The sequence below is a fragment of the Amaranthus tricolor genome, chromosome 3, assembly GCF_026212465.1.
Source record: "Amaranthus tricolor cultivar Red isolate AtriRed21 chromosome 3, ASM2621246v1, whole genome shotgun sequence".
Lineage (NCBI taxonomy): Eukaryota > Viridiplantae > Streptophyta > Magnoliopsida > Caryophyllales > Amaranthaceae > Amaranthus > Amaranthus tricolor.
In genome coordinates, this window is record NC_080049.1 from 34,255,655 (window position 1) to 34,274,468 (window position 18,814).

The 18,814-nt window shown below is 34.8% G+C and overlaps 1 protein-coding gene across 1 annotated transcript; it reads left to right on the forward strand.

Moving 5' to 3' along the window:
• Positions 1-5,259: 5,259 nt before the first annotated feature.
• On the forward strand, positions 5,260-7,545 carry LOC130808798 (protein ACCELERATED CELL DEATH 6-like). The gene is made up of 3 exons (XM_057674303.1): positions 5,260-5,955; positions 6,075-6,613; positions 6,735-7,545. Exons 1-3 carry the CDS (start codon positions 5,358-5,360, stop codon positions 7,386-7,388), a joined length of 1,791 nt encoding a protein of 596 aa, XP_057530286.1. The 5' UTR covers positions 5,260-5,357; the 3' UTR covers positions 7,389-7,545.
• Positions 7,546-18,814: the final 11,269 nt, after the last annotated feature.

Genomic DNA, 18,814 nt, shown 5'->3' on the forward strand with positions numbered 1-18,814 from the left:
AAACCCCAGATGTTTGACTGTCCTCTCAGGCAAATACACCTCGACGATATCAAAACATGTGATACCCCCGATAAAGGCGGTGCGTGGGTGCTCATTTAACAATGCCCTAGAAGAAGTTATGTATGGAGTCCATTCCACCTGATTACATGCAAAGTTAGCATAAACAAAATACTCTAAAATTAAAGTAAAATGTATAACAAAGGGTGACGTGATGTACAACACCTGTGTCTCTGTCATGGAGTCCAATATACTCCTACAGTCTCTTAGCCTGCTGAGCTCCCAAACTGGCTTCTGCGTAGACCGCGTCTCCGCCCTGGTCTTGTTAGGCACATCAGCTTGACGAGGATGGGGGCGAAAGGCCGGGAAGTACTCGTAGATCCATGTCTGCAGCAATGTTACAACCAGCAATGGTCTTGCAACCAGCCCTAGACGCCATTCCCAGTTGTCGATACAAGTACGCCAGCATCACTGCATCCCAAGCGATCTCATCCTGATCGGCATTGACAGTTAGTATAGGGTGAGGTCGCATCCCAGTTCTGGTCTTATCTACTAGCAGTGTTGAGCCGACAATAACCATGTAATAGGCTGTACGCTGCGTCTCCAAAGCCTGGGACCGACGGCACATCTGCATAACTTCACCAACGCTGATGCTACCGCTAGAGAAGTACCCCTTCCTTCGTAGCTCCGACATAGGCTCCCCAAAGAGACTGGCCAACGTGAGCTTTCAATCACCGTGAGCAGGTTCAGCCGGGAGTGAACCTTCAATACCAATGCCTAATATGCGTTGCACGTTGTGCAACACAATCGTCATCTCCCCCAGGGCATGTGGAAGGTGTTGGTATCCGACTGCCACCTCTCCACGATGGCCGATATTAAAGCAATATCAATGTGCTGGTGCATAATGTATGGTAGCCGACCGAGGGGAGTGGCAGGTAAAAGTTCGTACAGCTCATCAGACATATCCTGCAGTCTGATGATCTCCTCCAGCGACTTTTTTCTACCACGGAACTCCAAAACTAGGCGTACACTCAGAGCCCTCAATAATCACTTTAGCTATGTGCCCTCCATAGCTGGGTATCAGGAGGGCATCAGTGGGGCCCCCGGGCTAGGGTAATGTGATCAGCAAGTCCGTTCCAGCGGACTGTGGGCGCCTGCTCCCCCGTGGAGCCGCATTGTCAACGTGGTTGTCTTTTACATGATCAGAAGCACCTGCAGTACTAGAGTCTGCACGTGTAAATTTACCGCCATGCCTGCGCACGACAGTCCAATCGACGGGCTGACCAACAGGGCCTTCGTACTCAGTATCACTATCACTAAAACCCCCCAAACTACTCTGCTTGCTAGTCTGATCATCAAAGCGAGTACGCACTTGGTGCAGCGTACTCGAACGTTGGGCCTCACTGTGTCTGGCCGCCTGTTCCTGCCTAGCCTACCTAGCAAAACCCGTAACTCCCCTTTTATGAGAGTCCCCTCTGAGTAAGGTACGCCTAGAACTATTCTCGCTCAACAAGTGTCTAAAAAAACCCTTTCCTCTTCCTTGGTTACCAACCATTTACTATAATTTTGATAATTTAATTAACTATTAATAATAAATTAAAATAATAAAATATTACGTTAAGTTAACTACATGAATAAAAGACAATAATTAATTAACATGTTAATTTACGATTGACAAACGATTAATTTAATAAACATTTAACAATATAAACTAATAGACATTTAAAAATAATAACTATTAAATTAATAAGTTAAATTACTAAACATTAATTGATATATTATATTATCTAATAATTTTTAATTTAATTTAATTATTATTATCATTATAATTTATTTTCAAAAAAAATAATAATAATAATAATAATAATAATAATTTATTAACAAACATAATTTATTAACATAAACATTAATTGTTATTAATAACAAAAATATTAAATTAATCATTATTAACAAACATAATTTAATAACATAAATGTTAATTATTATTAATTAATAACATAAAACGCAAATATTAAAAATTAAATAAAAAAAGGGGGAGAAGTCGCACGTTTTGTGCGACTCTTCCCTGTTCATATTTTTTTTTGTCTTTTTTTTGAAGATATTCGATTAAAATTTACCATGAATTGCTATTGGCGTTTTGAATTTCTTAGCTTAACTCCTTGATTTAGTGTTTTTAGAGTGATAAAAGTGTTAATGAGTGTGATTAGAGTGTTTTATAGAAGTTCTAAGTGCAAGGGCATCTTCATAAATTTATTAAACTAGGGGTGACGATAGATGAAATGAAAAGAGTGGCGAAGTTTAAGAATTGTGAAAAAATATTTGGGATAAACAGGATAATGAAATGTGTAAGCAGGAGAGAAAATACTACCAACTTCATTATTTAAATTCAAAGGTTGTATTAACAAAGAGATCGTGCAAATGCCAAGCAATTATTATTGTAAATAAGTAAATAATTCATAAGATCATACTATTAATTATAAGGATTTGATGTAGCATCTTTACAAAGATTTGTCATATGGAATAATCAATCATACTAAACTAAAAGAATTGGAAAATTTCATGTGGCATCCTCAGTTCCTCACAAAGATTTGACTAACTATTAACTAAAAAAACTGAAAAATTTCATGTGGCGTTCTTAGAAAGATTTGCCATGTGTAATAATCCAATTAATTAATTTCTATATTTATTGAACTAAATAAGGTAAAATTTATTTTATTTTATTAAACTAAAACAAATCCACCTATCATACAAAAGCTTAGAAAATTTCAAAAGTCATAATTAATGAGAGTTTGCCAAATGAATACATTTATTTGCTAAAGAAACATAACATTTTATTTGATCTTGACCAATATCTTTACCATTAAATTATCTTTGACAAGAATTTATTTATAGTTAAATTGAGTAAATTAGAAAATATATATATTGCATCACATATTAATGGCGATTTCTAAAATTCCAAAGTTAATTTATACACATAACTATCAAAATTGAGTGTTTTTATTGAATAATATCTCTGACTTTATTTTTTTAATATCATATGTTTATGTATGTTGATGCTAAAAGTCTTGCATTACACGAGTTTCTACACTAGTCTACTTATAAAATGACTTATAATTACCCAAAGCTTATTTCTCTATTTAAAAAAAAAAAACTCAAAAAAAAAATCAAAATTGATTCATTTAAGGTTATAGACTTACAAGTAGAATTTGATTATTTTAATGTCAGAATTGATCAATTTCAATTCAAAATTAATTTTTTTTTATATTAATTGATCACTAAATGAATCACTTTAATGTTAGAATTGATATATTTAAGTTCATAATTGAATTTATTTTTAAAATTTTTGAGTTGGGGCTAGGCCATTACTAATAAAGCGGTCTCTTGTTTGCGATTAGAGGTGTTCAACGGGTCGGACCAGGGTAAAATTAAATGGGTTCGGGGGGTCTTATCTAATTTAAATGGTCTGAGGTAGGTAACCTGTTTAAACCCGACCCATGCATTTTGACCTGTTTTTTAAAAGTTCACATAATAGTTTTTTATTCTACATAATAGTTCACATAATTCTTGTCTGTGGAAGAAGTTGAGGATATCAAGGAAATGTTTAAAAAGATAGACACAGATGATGATGGGATCGTCACTGTTGAGGAACTAAGAGCTGGACTTCTTAAGCATGGTTCCCAGCTTGGAGAATTTGATGTATAGATGCTTAATTTTTGTAATTAGTATAGATTTTAATTACTATATAACTTTAATGTATATTATATATATATATGTACGTACATATTATTAATATTGGATTATTATTACAAAGAGATTTTTGGTGATTATTTTTGATTATCATTTGATTTATTATCATTGTTATTACAATGTACATTATTATTGGATTATTATGAGTATTAAAAGAAACAAGAAAAAAAAATAGAGTTATTTGCTGCGGTCAGGGGCAAAACGGCAGCAAATAATGCCCCACTTATTTGCTGCGGTTTTGCCCCTGACCACAGCAAATAACTAACCCTCCTTATTTGCTGCGGTTTTTGCCCATGACCGCAGCAAATAATGCCCTTATTTGCTGCGGTTTTGAACTGCAGCATTTAAAAAAGGACATTTGTTGCTATCACTATTGCTGGGGGCCAAAACCGCAGCAAATAGTGGCAAAATAACCGCAGCAAAAGACGTTTTTTTCACTAGTGCATTTTGACCTGTTTTTTAAAAGTTCACATAATAGTTTTTTATTCTACTTTATGACCTGTTGGGTCGACTTACTTATTTATATAATAATATCATTTAAAAAATATAAAAAAATGAAATGTTTATGATGTTAAGAACGATACAAACAACAATGAACAAAACAATGTTTGATAATGTAAACTAAGCAAAAAGAGACACAAAGATTTAAGGAGGTTCACCCAATGATGGCTACGTCCTCCGAGGTGTGTAGTTTCCGTTTATATTATATCAAAAGAGTATAAATAACACTTACAAATAAAGTATTACAATTGTGTAAGAGATAAAAGCAAAAGGCTATGTGTTTGGCTTAGGGGTTGTGTTTGATGTTTTATTTGAGTGAGTATGAGAAAGGTCGAAAATATCATTCCATGCACATCAGAAAAACCGCTCGACTGGAACAGAGAGCTCGCTCGGTCGAGCGAGCAGCAGATACCTTCTGGATACATTCTGTCTGACCGCTCGACCAACCAATAAGGCTCGCTCGGTCGAGCGGGTAGGTTGAGCGACCATTCTGCTTCCTCTGCCAGAATTCTGATCGAGCAATCATAAACCAAGTCCTTTATACTTCTTCATTAACCTTCATTAACACCAATAATTCCATGAATACTCTTCCACATAATTACACCCTTTTGGATTCCACAACTCAAGAGTCACACACATGAATACACACTTCAATTGTGCACTGAAGTCACACATGATACCATTCATAACAAATTAAAAAGATGTAAAATTTTTTTCACGACCAATTCCTATAATTATCCGACCCAATCCGGCCTCGATCCTTGACACCAAGGCCCGTCAATGACCCAATTATTAACCCGATGCGCTAAAGACCCATTAATACCCAACCCTTAACCCTTGACTCGTTGAATCGACCCATCCCGTTAAACACCTCTGTTTGCGATATAGGAACTTCATAATTTAAATTTAAAGGTTGTATTTCAATACGTGTGAAAAGTTATTAAGAAAGAGATCGTTCACCTGCCAAGCATTTATTATTTATTGTTATTATAAATCAATAATTGGCTGCCAGCCACAGCATTGACTTATAAAGGTTTAAAATTACAGAACTTGTATTGATTGAAATAAAATAAAAGCAAAAAAAAAAGCGTCCTTCAAATTCATCAACCCCTATGTATGAATATGATCCAGGCGAAAATTATTCCATCCCAATTGATGGAAAGCTGTACAAACTGTTGGTGAATGGAAGTATAGATGTAGCTTTAAAGTATAATAATGTCAGCAAGTACAAGTGTAACACACTAAAAAACTCGGTGCTTCATATTGCAGCAGGTGCGGGGCAAGACGAGCTAATTAAACATATTCTTCCCAGCTGTGAAGAGGTGATCAGTTGGAAGAACAATGAGGACGATCTTGCTCTCCATTCTGCTGCGAAAGCCGGCCATTGTAAAGTACTTAAAGCTTTTACAGCACACAATGGTTTTAGCAAGGCACTGTTGGGGTCAAAAAATAAAGATGGAAACACAGTGCTGCATATTGCGTTACAAAAGAACAGAGAAAATATGGCACAATTTTTGTTTGAAGAGTATCCGGAAGCGTGTTATCAGTTGAATTATAAGATGGTTTCTCCCTTGTATTTGGCTATCAAGTTTGGTTATGAAACACTAGTCAAGAATATGCTTTCTTACACCAAGGACAAGCGGGATGCAATGGCTGCTCTTTCCAATGGAAAATCTCTTGTTCATGCTGCCATTGATACTGGTAATACAGGTAATTCTTATCACCCTTAGCTTTGATCGTATAATAGTTTTGTTCTTGATCTAATTAACTAAAGAATTTCGATTAGCATCATTCAATTGATCCTTAGGTTTGAAACAATGTGGGCGCAGTTATCCTACATGAGCTACTGAGCAATCACAAAGATTTGATCAAGTACTCGTTGGACGAAGAAGGTCGAACACCACTGCCTTATGCAGCCTTGACAGGTAACCTTGAAGTGGTTGAGTACTTGATGCAGGACAAGGAATTCGAGGATTGTGCATACGAAATTGATAAGGAAGGCTCCTTACCAATTCACAAAGCAGCAAGTGGAGGAAATATAGAGGTCATCAATATACTAGGCAAAGCGAAGCAATTGCTAAATAATAAAGATCAAAATGTCCTTCATTTAGCGGCTGCAAGTGGCAGATCTCAAGCAGTCTCTCATGTCTTGAAAAATTGGAATGACTTAGACTTGGAAATTTTCATCAATCAAAAAGATGTAGATGGAAACACTCCTTTGCATTTGGCAAGTCAACACTTCCATCCAAGGGTAGTGTACCTTTTAACGAGGGACAAGAGATGCAAGTGCAAATTGAAGAACAAAGACGGGTTAACAGCTCTTGATTTGGCTGAGATTCATTGTGGATCATTGCCTACTTTTGAAGCGGTATGTACTATGTCAAATGGTATTCTACCAAGATTTTTCTTGATTTTTGCCTTTTGACTTCCATCTCTTAGTTGATTAAACAAATCGTTATTGCTTATTGTCTCACACCTCTCTTTTACAGCGTCTAACTTGGATGACGCTGAGGTATGTCAATGCACCACGAAGCACACAATCAACAAGGATTAAGTTTGTGAAAAGGGAAGGAATGGAAGTGTTGAAAATTAATAAAGAGAACGACAAATATGAGTTGGAAACCTACAAGGGTAGAGTCGACACTCTTTTACTAGTAGCCACACTGGTGGCAACTGTGACATTTGCAGCAGGGTTCACTCTTCCAGGAGGATACGAGCAATCTGATCCAAACAAAGGTATGGTTGTGCTAACCCAAAATTGGGCGTTCAAGGTGTTTGTATTCACCAATACATTTGCAATGTACAGCTCAATTTTGGTTGTTGTGAGCCTTATTTGGGCTCAATTGGGTGACCTTAAGTTGGTTTTGATCTCCATGAGATTCGCAATGCCATTGCTTATAATTTCACTAGCTATGATGTCCTTAGCCTTCATGATGGGCCTATTTGCAGTGTTGAAGACCATAACTTGGCTTTCGTATGTGGTTTTTGGAATGGGATCGCTCTTTGTTCTAATTGTGCTTGGTCTTTCTATTCCACTTTACAATCCTTCCTATATCAAAAATCCGGTAAAACGGTTTTTCTTCTCTAAGATTTTGTTGTTGTTGTTGTTAGTGTGTGAAAAGAAAACCGTTGAGCATACCTAAGACATTGTGTACTTGTTTTTGACTTTTCTGGCTCATGAAAATCTCTTGGATGTTCTAATGTTGGGGGAAATGATCTTTATTTTTGAATTATCTAAATGTGTCATGTGTGTAATATTTATATTCCGTAAGAACAACAATGATTCTATTTTCATTTTGCAATAATTTTCACCATCATTATCATCAATCCAGTAGAATTCTCATTCATAGAAGTTAGGGTCCAAGAAGGGTAATGATGAACAAACTATATCATCCCCTTTAAAGAGAGGGTAACGATGAATGCGGCAAGTGGAACCAAGCACGCATCAGCAAATAACAACACAGGCTAAACTGTGATTGAATCATTAAAATTTATAAACAGGTTGAATTAACAAAGGGCTTTACTATTTGTCGCTACTGGGGATGGCAATAGGTTGAATCTGAAACAGATCAAAATGGACTCGAATCTAAATGCGTTTACATGAATAAGACCCATATTTGATCTGCCGGTCTCAATTTAATGATCCGAATTTGAATCCCCTATATACCGCGGATCTAATATCAGAGCCGAGTTCAAAACATGTCCAACTTATAAAAATAATATCATCCAAAATAACGTCATACAAGAATCATAAATGAAAAGCCTTAATAAAAATAACAACTGACTTTACCAAATAATAGCAAGACAATAAAATTCAATCGACCTCACAAATGGAGGAAACACAAATTGATTAAAGCAGATATTTTCCTCTCATGTAACACAACACACATGAGAAAACAACAACCAACATAGCAGTAGCAAGACAACATTACCCACAATTAAAATTCCTATTTAAAATCTTTTATTTAAATCCAACTTTCATAAACTAAATTCTTGAAGATATTCTTTACCTGACTATTGTGCTTAAATTCCCATTTCTACGATTATGATGAATTCACAAAGAAAGAAAAACTAAGTACTCCTACCAGTTGCCAAATATCGACTATCGAATCATAAGAAAGAGGTGAGAATCAATACTTCAGTTGCCTTGCCATCTTGCCAGCTGACGATAGCCGACTTCCAGGGTGTGCCGTGTAGGAAAATTTAGATGGTAAAATAGCGAATTGATTTATTTGGAGAGGAAAAAGAAAAAGGAGTTTTATTTTTATATATTTTATTTCTATAGTAGTTAAATTTATTTTGTTTGCTATTGACTTATAAAAAATGCAGCCGTGTGACAAGGATAGGAAATTAAGTAGAGTACAAAGTTTATTCATTTGAGAATCGAGATACTAGGAAAACGACAATCGCATATATATTGATTTCCTAGTAACATGGGATACTCAAATTCGTATTCCCTTCATCTCATTGAATTTGCATCATTTTTCATTTTAGTGCGTCCCATTTATTTTGCATCATTTTTATTTTTTGACAATGATCAATCAGTTTCTTTTAATCTCGTCTACAAATTTCAACTCTGATTTAATTTCATCCATACAATTAATTTTCTTTTTTTTCATTTATTAACACTTTTTTAAAAATACACCAAATACTCTAAGGACGGAGTAGTACAAAGTTTATTCATTCAAGAGATATAAATGTTAGCATGTGAATATGTTATGTGGTTGAAACAAAAGTTTGTTCATTCAAGAGATATAAATGTTAGCATGTGAATATGTTATGTGGGTGAATTCATTGTGGATCATCTCATCATTTGATGACATTTGAAGCGGTATCTCTCCCTTGAAATCGAACAAGCGAGCGATTCGATCGTTTGATAATTCGATCTGAGATTTTTTTTAGTCGGTCAGTAGTCAGCTCATACATAACTCTACTATTTAAAGGTCATATAATCAAATTGGAGTTAATAACTAATGGTGATTTAAGTTAAGACGGGTTATACAAAAAAGATTGGCAAAATTTATTATTTTGTGACCGGTTCGAACGGTCATCTTATTTTTAAAAAATTTTTCCGCCACGTGTCAGCATTGAATTTGCTGAAAGATATAACAACATGCAATAATTTTGACATGCTGTCCTTGCCTTCCACATGCCAGCCTGCGAGATTAGGTAAGAAAACAATTTATTAATTTGAAAGATTATTTTCTTAATTAAATAAATTTTAAATAAAATATACCAACAATCATGTTAGTTTTGTGTGTGAAGTGTTAGATATATTGTTTTAATAATGCGATTTGAAGTCTGAAGCCAAGATATTTTGTCACCTTCTTAATTACGTACTCACATAGTCACATGTTATTCAACTATCATTTGGCTCTGGCGTCAAAATATTAGTTTTGTAAGTGAAATGTTGGATATAGGTCCATACTCCATAGGTCTAGGGAGGTGTTGGTATAATATGGCTTTTTTAGTCATTTTTTATTTTTTTTATTTATTTATAGCTTCTTGTTCGTCAAATATAATATTTTAAAGTGTTTTGGTTTAGTTGGAAGGACTCATTTTTTTGGCAACAACTCCTAATTTTATTTAATTAATTTATTTTTCTATCAAGTTTTGTCATTGTCATCCATTTTATTAGTCAATATAGTGTTTGGAGTAATAAAGAATTTTATCAATCATTGGCGAGCGACTAGTTTGACAAGCTGATTATATTTGGTGTGACTAGCTGATGTTGAATCCGTTATTAGAGCAGCTACTATCGATCAACTAATTTACCAATGTAATACCGCTGGACTGACGATTACTACCCATGGGGAATTGTAGGCTGACCTAATAAACTAAGGTAAATATTTTTTATCACACTTTGGCCTCACTTATGCACAATTTAGAAAATTTCCCAAAAGATTACCAGCGTAGTAGGCCCATAATCCATAAGTCTCAGGATTTAAATCTGACTCTAATATCACTTGTAACACCCCATCCCCATTGGACCAATAATAACTAAACATGAAGGCTTGTAGATTGACTCTTCAACCTAACACATGTCTTTTCAGCTCCAGTTTGGTTTTACTCGTACAAAGTTGAGAAAACTTCCCATGAGATCAAGCAAATGTGCTCCCATAAAAAAATGTATCTTGTTAACATGAGTTGTTTATCAATTCTTTTCAAGCTTAACTTAGAGCATCGCAACCAAACACTAATCATATAATATCATCATATCATACAATCAAATAAAAAGATTGTACTTTATATCACTGCAAGATATAGTTTTCAATATAATTCCTACTAAAGTTAACATCAATCTATTCCTTAATATATGAGTAGTATATCACAATAAGATATAGTCATTTAAATATTTTTAGAATTTAATATTTTTTAGTAAAGAAAGCCACATAAAATTTCAAATTAAAATTTCATAGAATATATATTTGCTTTTTTATTTTGAAGTATTTGCTAATTAATAAAGTTTCTTCATCAAAATTTTATTTGTAAAAATATTTCATCAAGAAATAAAAAATACATGATAATCAAAAATTATTTTGACAATGATAAAAAATCATTATGATAATATTGTTGAAAGATTATCCAAATTTGTCTTAAAAAAATATAAGAACTATAATTTAATACTTATATTAACAACCTAATAATTTTTAATTAAAAGCACAATATATTTTAAATCCTCTATCTATATTATAAAAAATATTATAATTTTATAAAAAATATTATAATTTTATATTGATAACATTAATTAAATTTCAATATACTATGTTGTGCCAAGCACCAAATCTCATGATGGTCAAGGCAAGGCTCGAGGTGATGATGATTACATGAGCAAGGAAGCAGCAGCCAGAAGCTCACTGTTGAGGTGTTTGAAGAGAGATGGTATAAGTTGAGAAGTGTTTAGATGGTTTGTTGAAGCCATTAGGATTTGTTGAAACCTTGGGAGAGAGAAAATCAGTGGGTAATCAAGAGATGGAGAGACTGTTAATGGAGTTCTCAAGAGAGAAGGAGAGCTTATTAACAATGGTGGTAGAGCAAAGACTAGTGATAGAGTCTTTGTTATTAAGAGTTTAAAAGCTAGAGAGAGCTACTAGGTGTAGTAGCATTGTTGAGGAAGTACTATCCATGGGAGTTGGTATGAAGGTTGATGATACTCCATCTATGGGAGATGGAAAGGTCATTGAGAGAAATCCATCAAAAGAGAGGAAAATCGGAATCAAGAAGGCAAGGGTTGAGTATGGGGATAGAGTGTGCTTCCATTGTCACAAGAGAGGCCATATTCAATACACTTGCAATAAGTTGAAGAAGGACCTTAGAAGCTTGAAGCTTTTGAGGGAGATGAAGAAGCCAAAATAGAGGTTGGTGATGGAGAGAAGCTCAAAGGGAAGAAGAGTGAAGCTTCATTTGAGAAGGTGAGAAAGACAATAACTTTGAAAAAAGGGGTTGTAGAGAAGAGTGAGCTCCCAAACATTGATGAGGGTCTAGTGAAGACGACCAAGGGTGATGTTGACAATGGTCACATGCTATTGGCCAAGTGTGATAATTGTAGTGATTGGGTGTTTGACTCCGTACGCCTATATCATATTGTTGAGACAAGAGCTTGTTTACAAGGGTGATGGCTTGTGAGCATGAGAGAGTGACCTTGCCTAGTGGTGAGGAAGTTGTGGTTGAGGCCATTGGTGAGGTGCATTTGAGAATGCATAATGGCATTGTGAGGAAGCTAAGGGGTGTGAGATTCATTCCTAAGATGATGAGGAATCTAATCTCATTAAGGAGATTAGAGAAGATTGGGTACACCATGAAGACACAAAGTGATGGAGTCTTGAAGGTGACAAAGGAGTGCTTAGTGTACTTAAAGGGAGTGATGGGAAACAATGGCCATGTGTTGCTAAGGAGTGGAGGTTTGCATCATGTTGAGAGGGATGCAAGGCCTAAGTCACGGAGGGTGACATTTGATGATGGTGGCCACAATGATAGGTGGTGCACAAAGAAGGTTGATGATGGGTTTGGTCTTGAGGGGGAGCCAAGACTCAAATCATATGTCGAGGTTGTGATTAGGACACCAAGGAAGGTGTCATTTGATGATGATGAGAGATTTGGGCTTGAGGGGGAGATTGTTGTGCCAAGCACCAAATCTCACGATGGTCAAGGCAAGGCTCGAGGTGATGGTGATTACTTGACCAAGGAAGCAACAGTCAGAAGCTCACTGTTGAGGCACTCGAATGGTCGAGCGAGCTTGGGTAGGTCGAGTGAAGGGTCGAACCAAGTTGCTGCAGCTCATCAGAAGGCTCTGGAGTAGCGCTTGACTGGTCGAACGGGTCTGCTCGATCAAGCAGGCTCCAGTACACGAGTTTTGCAACTTTGTGTTTTAGTTGCGGGATTTGTTTGGGCTTTAAGCCATTGGTCCTAGGACTTCTAATATGTGTTAGTTATATAAGAGAGTCTTAGAACATTACTAGAAGCAAGAGAGTAAGGCTAATACACATTAGAAAGGCTATGGTTTGAGAACCAAGAGAGTTTCTTCTTCTATGTATTAGATTGTGGGTGATCTCTATTGTTGAATGGAATCACTATCTTGAGAGCTTGTTCTCAAGTGTGTTTGGTTAGTCATTAATGTATTATTGAATAGATTAATGAAAGTAATCATCATTTGAGGGGGAGGTATCATTAGATATCTCATAAACACATTGTCGTTGTTGTTTGTTGTGTCTCTTGTTTATACTCTGTTTTTCTACTCATAATTCTACCATTGTCGGGTCCGAGTCATTCTCTTTCATACTATTATACTAACAACTTCATGCATTACACGTACTTTTATACTAGTATTAATTAATTTGACCACCCAACTACCTATTTACATTAAAATAAGTTGATTGGTAGGGAAATGAACAGATGATAATTGTTTAAAGTTTACATTAACAACTCTATTAATTAATAAGCATGTTTTGTATTTTTTAATTGTTTAAAGTTTACACAAGATTTTTATTGGGTTGACCCAATATACACGTTTTGTCTTAAAGTGATCACTTATAATTTTAAAATAATTATTTTTTTAGTCTTAGAGTGATTACTTATAATCTTAAAACGATCACTTACGATCTTAAAGTAATCAATAAAAGTAATGGGTTAATTATTTGGGTCCGTCTCATAGTGAGAAGGTCTCATATATACAAGACGAGTTGTATATATATTTACTGATTAATCTTACTTGATTGATTTATTAATTAAATGAAGTTTAACAAAAAGTTATTTATCATCTGATTTCTTTATCTCTCTATAGGGTTTTTATGCTGGAAATTTTAGGTTTTTCGTTGTAGTTTCTTCTCTGATAATTTTTTTCAAAAAATTTCTCGTTTTAGTGTTGAAACTAAATATGAGGTAATTGATATAGTTGCCGAGACTAGTTAATTGGGAAACCTTTTCTTGAACATAAACTTGCCCTTTCTAGTACTACAATTGTTTTATTATTTATAATGTCAACACAATCTATCTTTGGAAGAATCCTACTATAAATCAATGGAAACAAGTAATAATTAAATATTCAGTTTGTTCGAGATCAGAAGAGTTTTGATTATATATATGCCATATACTTCACATACTTGTTAACTATCACTTAATTATTTTATAAATGCGTCGTGGGGGTTTTGTATATACTCCTTTGTCCAAATACATATACTTCATTTGACTAATTTGTGACAGTTTTTTTTTTTTAATCGAATGTGCCCTTTAAATTTAGACATAAAGAAGTACTTTATAATTATAAAAAAACAATAAAAAAATATCTTTATTGTAATTACTAAACTAGCCTTATGTTTATGTATAACTACCTATATAGTATGTACCACGAGTTTTATGGCATTTAATAATTGTTGGAAGTGCTTTAGTTGTCAAATGGATGGAACAAACCTTTTAGGATAAAAGGAATAATATAGGGTCTATAGGTTGAGATGTTTAAAACGGATGCGATAATTTGATATTTATTCGATTGTTTTATCGAATTTAACTTTCAATTGAATTTAAATTATATAAAAATCATTGTAAATAAAAAATTTAATTTTTATTGAACTCGAAATACGTGATCTGAAATCAACTTGATGGATGACTCGCACGAACACATGGTGAATAAGCTAATCATAGATTGAGCCCCTTTCACATAGTAATGATCTCAAAATTTCCTTGTGATTTGTCAATCTCCTTCCTATAAAATAAGCAATGTATAGGGATGCAAACGGAGCGGGACGGAGCGGGTATTGGAATTATCATCTCCATCCCCATCTGTTAATGCAATCCCCATCCCCATCTCCATCCCCGCGGCGGGTATAATTTTTTTCCCGTCCCCGCCCCGATGGGTTTGTATCTAAAACCATCCCCGCCCCACCACCCATCTGGGTATCCATCCCCGTGTAATACCCATTTTTCCCGCCCCACCACCCGTCAAATCCCCACTTAATACTCATCTGTGCCACATATTTATATTCAATCCTTGTCTCAAACAAACACATAACCAAAGTTTCAAACAAATATACATGTCTAAAACAAAAGTATTTCAACATCAACTCAAAATCATCCAAAGTAAATCAATCCAGTATTTGAAAATAATTTTTTTTTTAAAAAAATATAAACCGGATACCGGGTACCCGATTTCCCAAAATTTGTACATATTTTGAGGCGGGGCGGGGCAGGGATGGGGCGGGTATCACCTAAAACCCATCCCCATCCCCATCCCCGTGGTGGGTATGAATTTTATACCCGTACCCGCCCCATGACCCATCAAATCGGGACTCATCCCCTCCCCGATGGGCGGGGACCCGCCTGCATCCCTAAATGTATTATTTTCTCAATAACCCATGCACTCACTAGTTCTCCCCAGATATTTTTCTCACTTAGTGTAAAAGTCTCCCTCTTCTTTCATTCTTATGCTTTTAATTTCTTTCACAATTCCACTTCCGTAATAATTCTCTCACCAACTTGCCGTTTATTTTAGATCCTTGCTCTTTTTCTTTTATCATTTTAAGTTCCATCAATTTTTTTACTTCTCTCTGTGTTGCTCTTTTATATTTGAAGCAAGTATGGCGACCGAAATACAAAAATACGATGAAATTATTGAGAATTACATTTCATTTGCATCTAAGTTTTTGAAAAGGTCTTATATGTGTAGATATCGAGATTTAGCAGGACTTTCAGATGCAGAAATGAGAATTGCAAGGATGGGTTTGTCAGTTGATGAAGTGGGAGAAAAATATACGACAGATGATGAGAAAATGAAAGGATGTCAACTCCATGAAGCCGCACGGAATGGAGACCATGTTCTTGCAGTACAACTCCTTCAATCAAACCCAAATTTGATGTTTTACAGGTTATTTCTCAATTAAACTTAATTTTATTCATTATTTATATATTTTTTTTTTTGAGATAATTTATATATTTCCTTAAGCTAGTTGAGAATATTTTATTCGGAACAAAATTGATTTTTATTAATGATAGAGTGGACAATTGGATCGGAGTCTGTTTTTCCGATATTTCAATTAGATAATCGAAATATCTGGTTATTATCACCATATTGATCGGATTATCCATTTTTGCATATATTCGATGCAAAGATTGATTTTGTATTTAAGACCATATTTTATCTGATTATCCCTTTTTTTTTTACGGATATTTGGTGCAAAATTGATATTATATCCAGTCCGATTTATCCCGGCTATTCAATATTAAATTATTGGCTTTAAAGGGATCGGATCATATATCCAATTTTTGTCATTAGATTTCGGTCAATTGCATTGGATATTTTAAACAACCGATCCTCATTTGTCACTAAAAAAATTGTGATCAATAATACCTCAAATAAAAATATTTCTATAACTGGAGACAAATCACAGTAGTGTCAGTGTCTAACATCATTATGACATCCAACAGTTTCATTTCAGATGTCATGCTCATGTATTTGTTATTTACCTGTTTGTCAATATACTAATTTAATAGTCAATAGCGATAAGTGTGTATAACTAACAATTATAAAAATTACTTATATATTATTAAATTATATATTAAGACGAATCAAATAAGATTTTATTTGACTATATTTTAATAAATACATGGATTAAAAATAAAATATAAATTAAAAGTGGTTGAAAAATAGTAATCCAAAAGCAAATAAAACATTTGAAAAGGTTTTGGAAATAATAGTAAAATATAAATGATTAAAATACCCTATGTAAATTATAACCATGAATTATCAATTGGCACAAATATAAAATATATAAATTATATGTTATGTAGCTTGTTAGGTTGGTAAATTCGATTAGTTTACAAAAATTTATAATCAATGGAATCACCGTAATTTATAAATCACCATAAAAGATAAAAAGAATAATAATAATAATAATAATAATAATAATAATAAACTAACAAAACAAAAAAAATAAAATAAAACAACAAAACTCTTACCCTATCAAATCCTACTTAACACTTAACACATAAGGGTTATTTATTAACCTCACAAATAACCGTTATTTACTAAAACCTTCTCTTTATTTGCGGCATGCATGTCTATTAGGGATGGGCATGGGTCGCGTCCAGCAAGACCCAGATCCAGACCTAATTTTTTTATTGGACCTTGCCCCGGACCCGGATCCGTAGGGTCTAAAAATTTTGGACTCGAACCCAGACCCTTAGGGTATGGTGTGTTTAGGGTTTGGATTTGGGTCCTGAATAATTTTTTTTTTCCTAAAATTTTTTAAAAGTATATTATGAAGTGCAATTTTCGACCATTCGCATAAAATTATTTAAACATTTTCGACTAACGAGGATCTTCTAATACTTTATTCTAATTGAGCGAAATATATGAAGTTTTTCAACATTCAAATTCTTATATTGAAATATTTATCAAGTCTTTAATTCTTAAAGTATAGATACAACGACCACGTTTTAAATTACATGAACCGACAATGTTCAAAATCACGCAATGTTAAAAAATATAACAAAATTTCAAATCAAACAATTAAATACACATGATAGCTAATATATAGTTTTTTTAAAAAAGATGTAAATGGGTCCATGGGTCGAATTTGGGTCTCAAACATGTAGATTCGGACCCTAAGGTCATGGACCCAGATCCATAGGGTCTAAAAATAGGTAGACCTAGACCCTTAAAATTAGGTTCGGGTCGGGTCTAGATCCTTAGGATCCAAGACCCGTGTCCATCCCTAATGTCTAACATCATTATTAATGATATCATGGATCAGTGTGGATGGAAACTGTTAGATAATTTAGAGTATAAAAGGTGTCAAAGTATTAAGTATACGATGTATACTAATGTATAAAAGTTTAAGTATAATTATAAGTTTTAATTATACTAAGGTTTAATCCCATGAAAATTATTAGCAAGTACTATGAAAATAGTAGGGCCAAGAAGATTTTAAAATAATTAATTTTATAAGGTCAGGAGACTAAAAACCCGTGTCCAAATAGAAATAAGAAAATAGTGCTAGATATTGGAAAGAAAATGAAGTGGGCCGAAAATTGGAGCCCAAAAGCTTCAATAGAAGCCAATAGAAAAATTTGAAATCTTTAAGTCAAAAAATCAAAAAAATAACCAAATAATTCAACTTTCAAACTTATTCCAAAAGTAACGTGAAATTCCCAAACCTGTGGTTTGGGGCTGTTCGCAGTTAGTAACTTATTCTAAAAGTTAAACGTTAACGTTCACGACCCTCATCTACCCTATCCAACTGAGTTGGTCTCTTACGCCTCCTAAGATAGTAAGAGGCGTTCGGGTGTCGCTCTGGCAGTGGTGGGGACTGGTACTGTGATGGCTGTGATGGCCCAACCTGCGAGGTCCCCGCAACGTCAACGGGGTATGAATGGTCTATCTCCTCCAAATGATAGTCATAAGCAGGAGATGAGACGTGCGTATGGGCGGTAGTCGGTGAGAACTATGCAGCGACTTCCGGTATGAAGTGCTGGAACTGCGAGCCGACGAGCATGCCATGCGCAATCTCCCTTACCGGCTCCTCGTGGCTGTACCGCATCACTGTTGCCGCACCTTGTGCCTGCAATTTATATTTAGGTATGTAACATTATATTATGTAATCGGCAACTTAATCATTTAAATGCAAATGAAGACTTACAAATTGGGTCATCGTAAGCGCAACAGGTGCGTAATGTGCTGCTACGATGATGGCACGTGGTGCCATCCATCTGCGCGTGATGGAGAGGAACCACGACATGTAGTCTGGTGTAGTAGGTGCGCCATGAACATCGATCGGCACACCTTGTGCCAGCAGTTCCAATCTACCATCCCAACGAGCGATGTGACGCCAGTTGATGTCTATCCAGTTTGCCATACCCGGATTTTTGCGTGAATCTAGTGCAACTAGGGTTCTGTGTCACAAGGCGGTGGAATGCCCTGTAACAACCCATATTGGTGCAGTACGCGTTCTGGTAGATGTACTTCGAAGCATATGAGTGGCACAGAAGCCCTCCATGCACCTGAATGAATCCTCGAGTGCTCGGGTACAGCTGCGTAGGCTTCCACAGGGTATGGGTCCCACAAAAACTAAAATACATG

Bases quoted from the DNA above. Each gene is read 5' to 3' on its own strand.
- LOC130808798 (XM_057674303.1), top strand. From the start codon at position 5,358: ATGTATGAATATGATCCAGGCGAAAATTATTCCATCCCAATTGATGGA. The intron at 5,956-6,074 runs GTAATTCTTATC...ATGTGGGCGCAG, and splicing joins CATTGATACTGGTAATACAG to TTATCCTACATGAGCTACTG. The intron at 6,614-6,734 runs GTATGTACTATG...TCTCTTTTACAG, and splicing joins CATTGCCTACTTTTGAAGCG to CGTCTAACTTGGATGACGCT.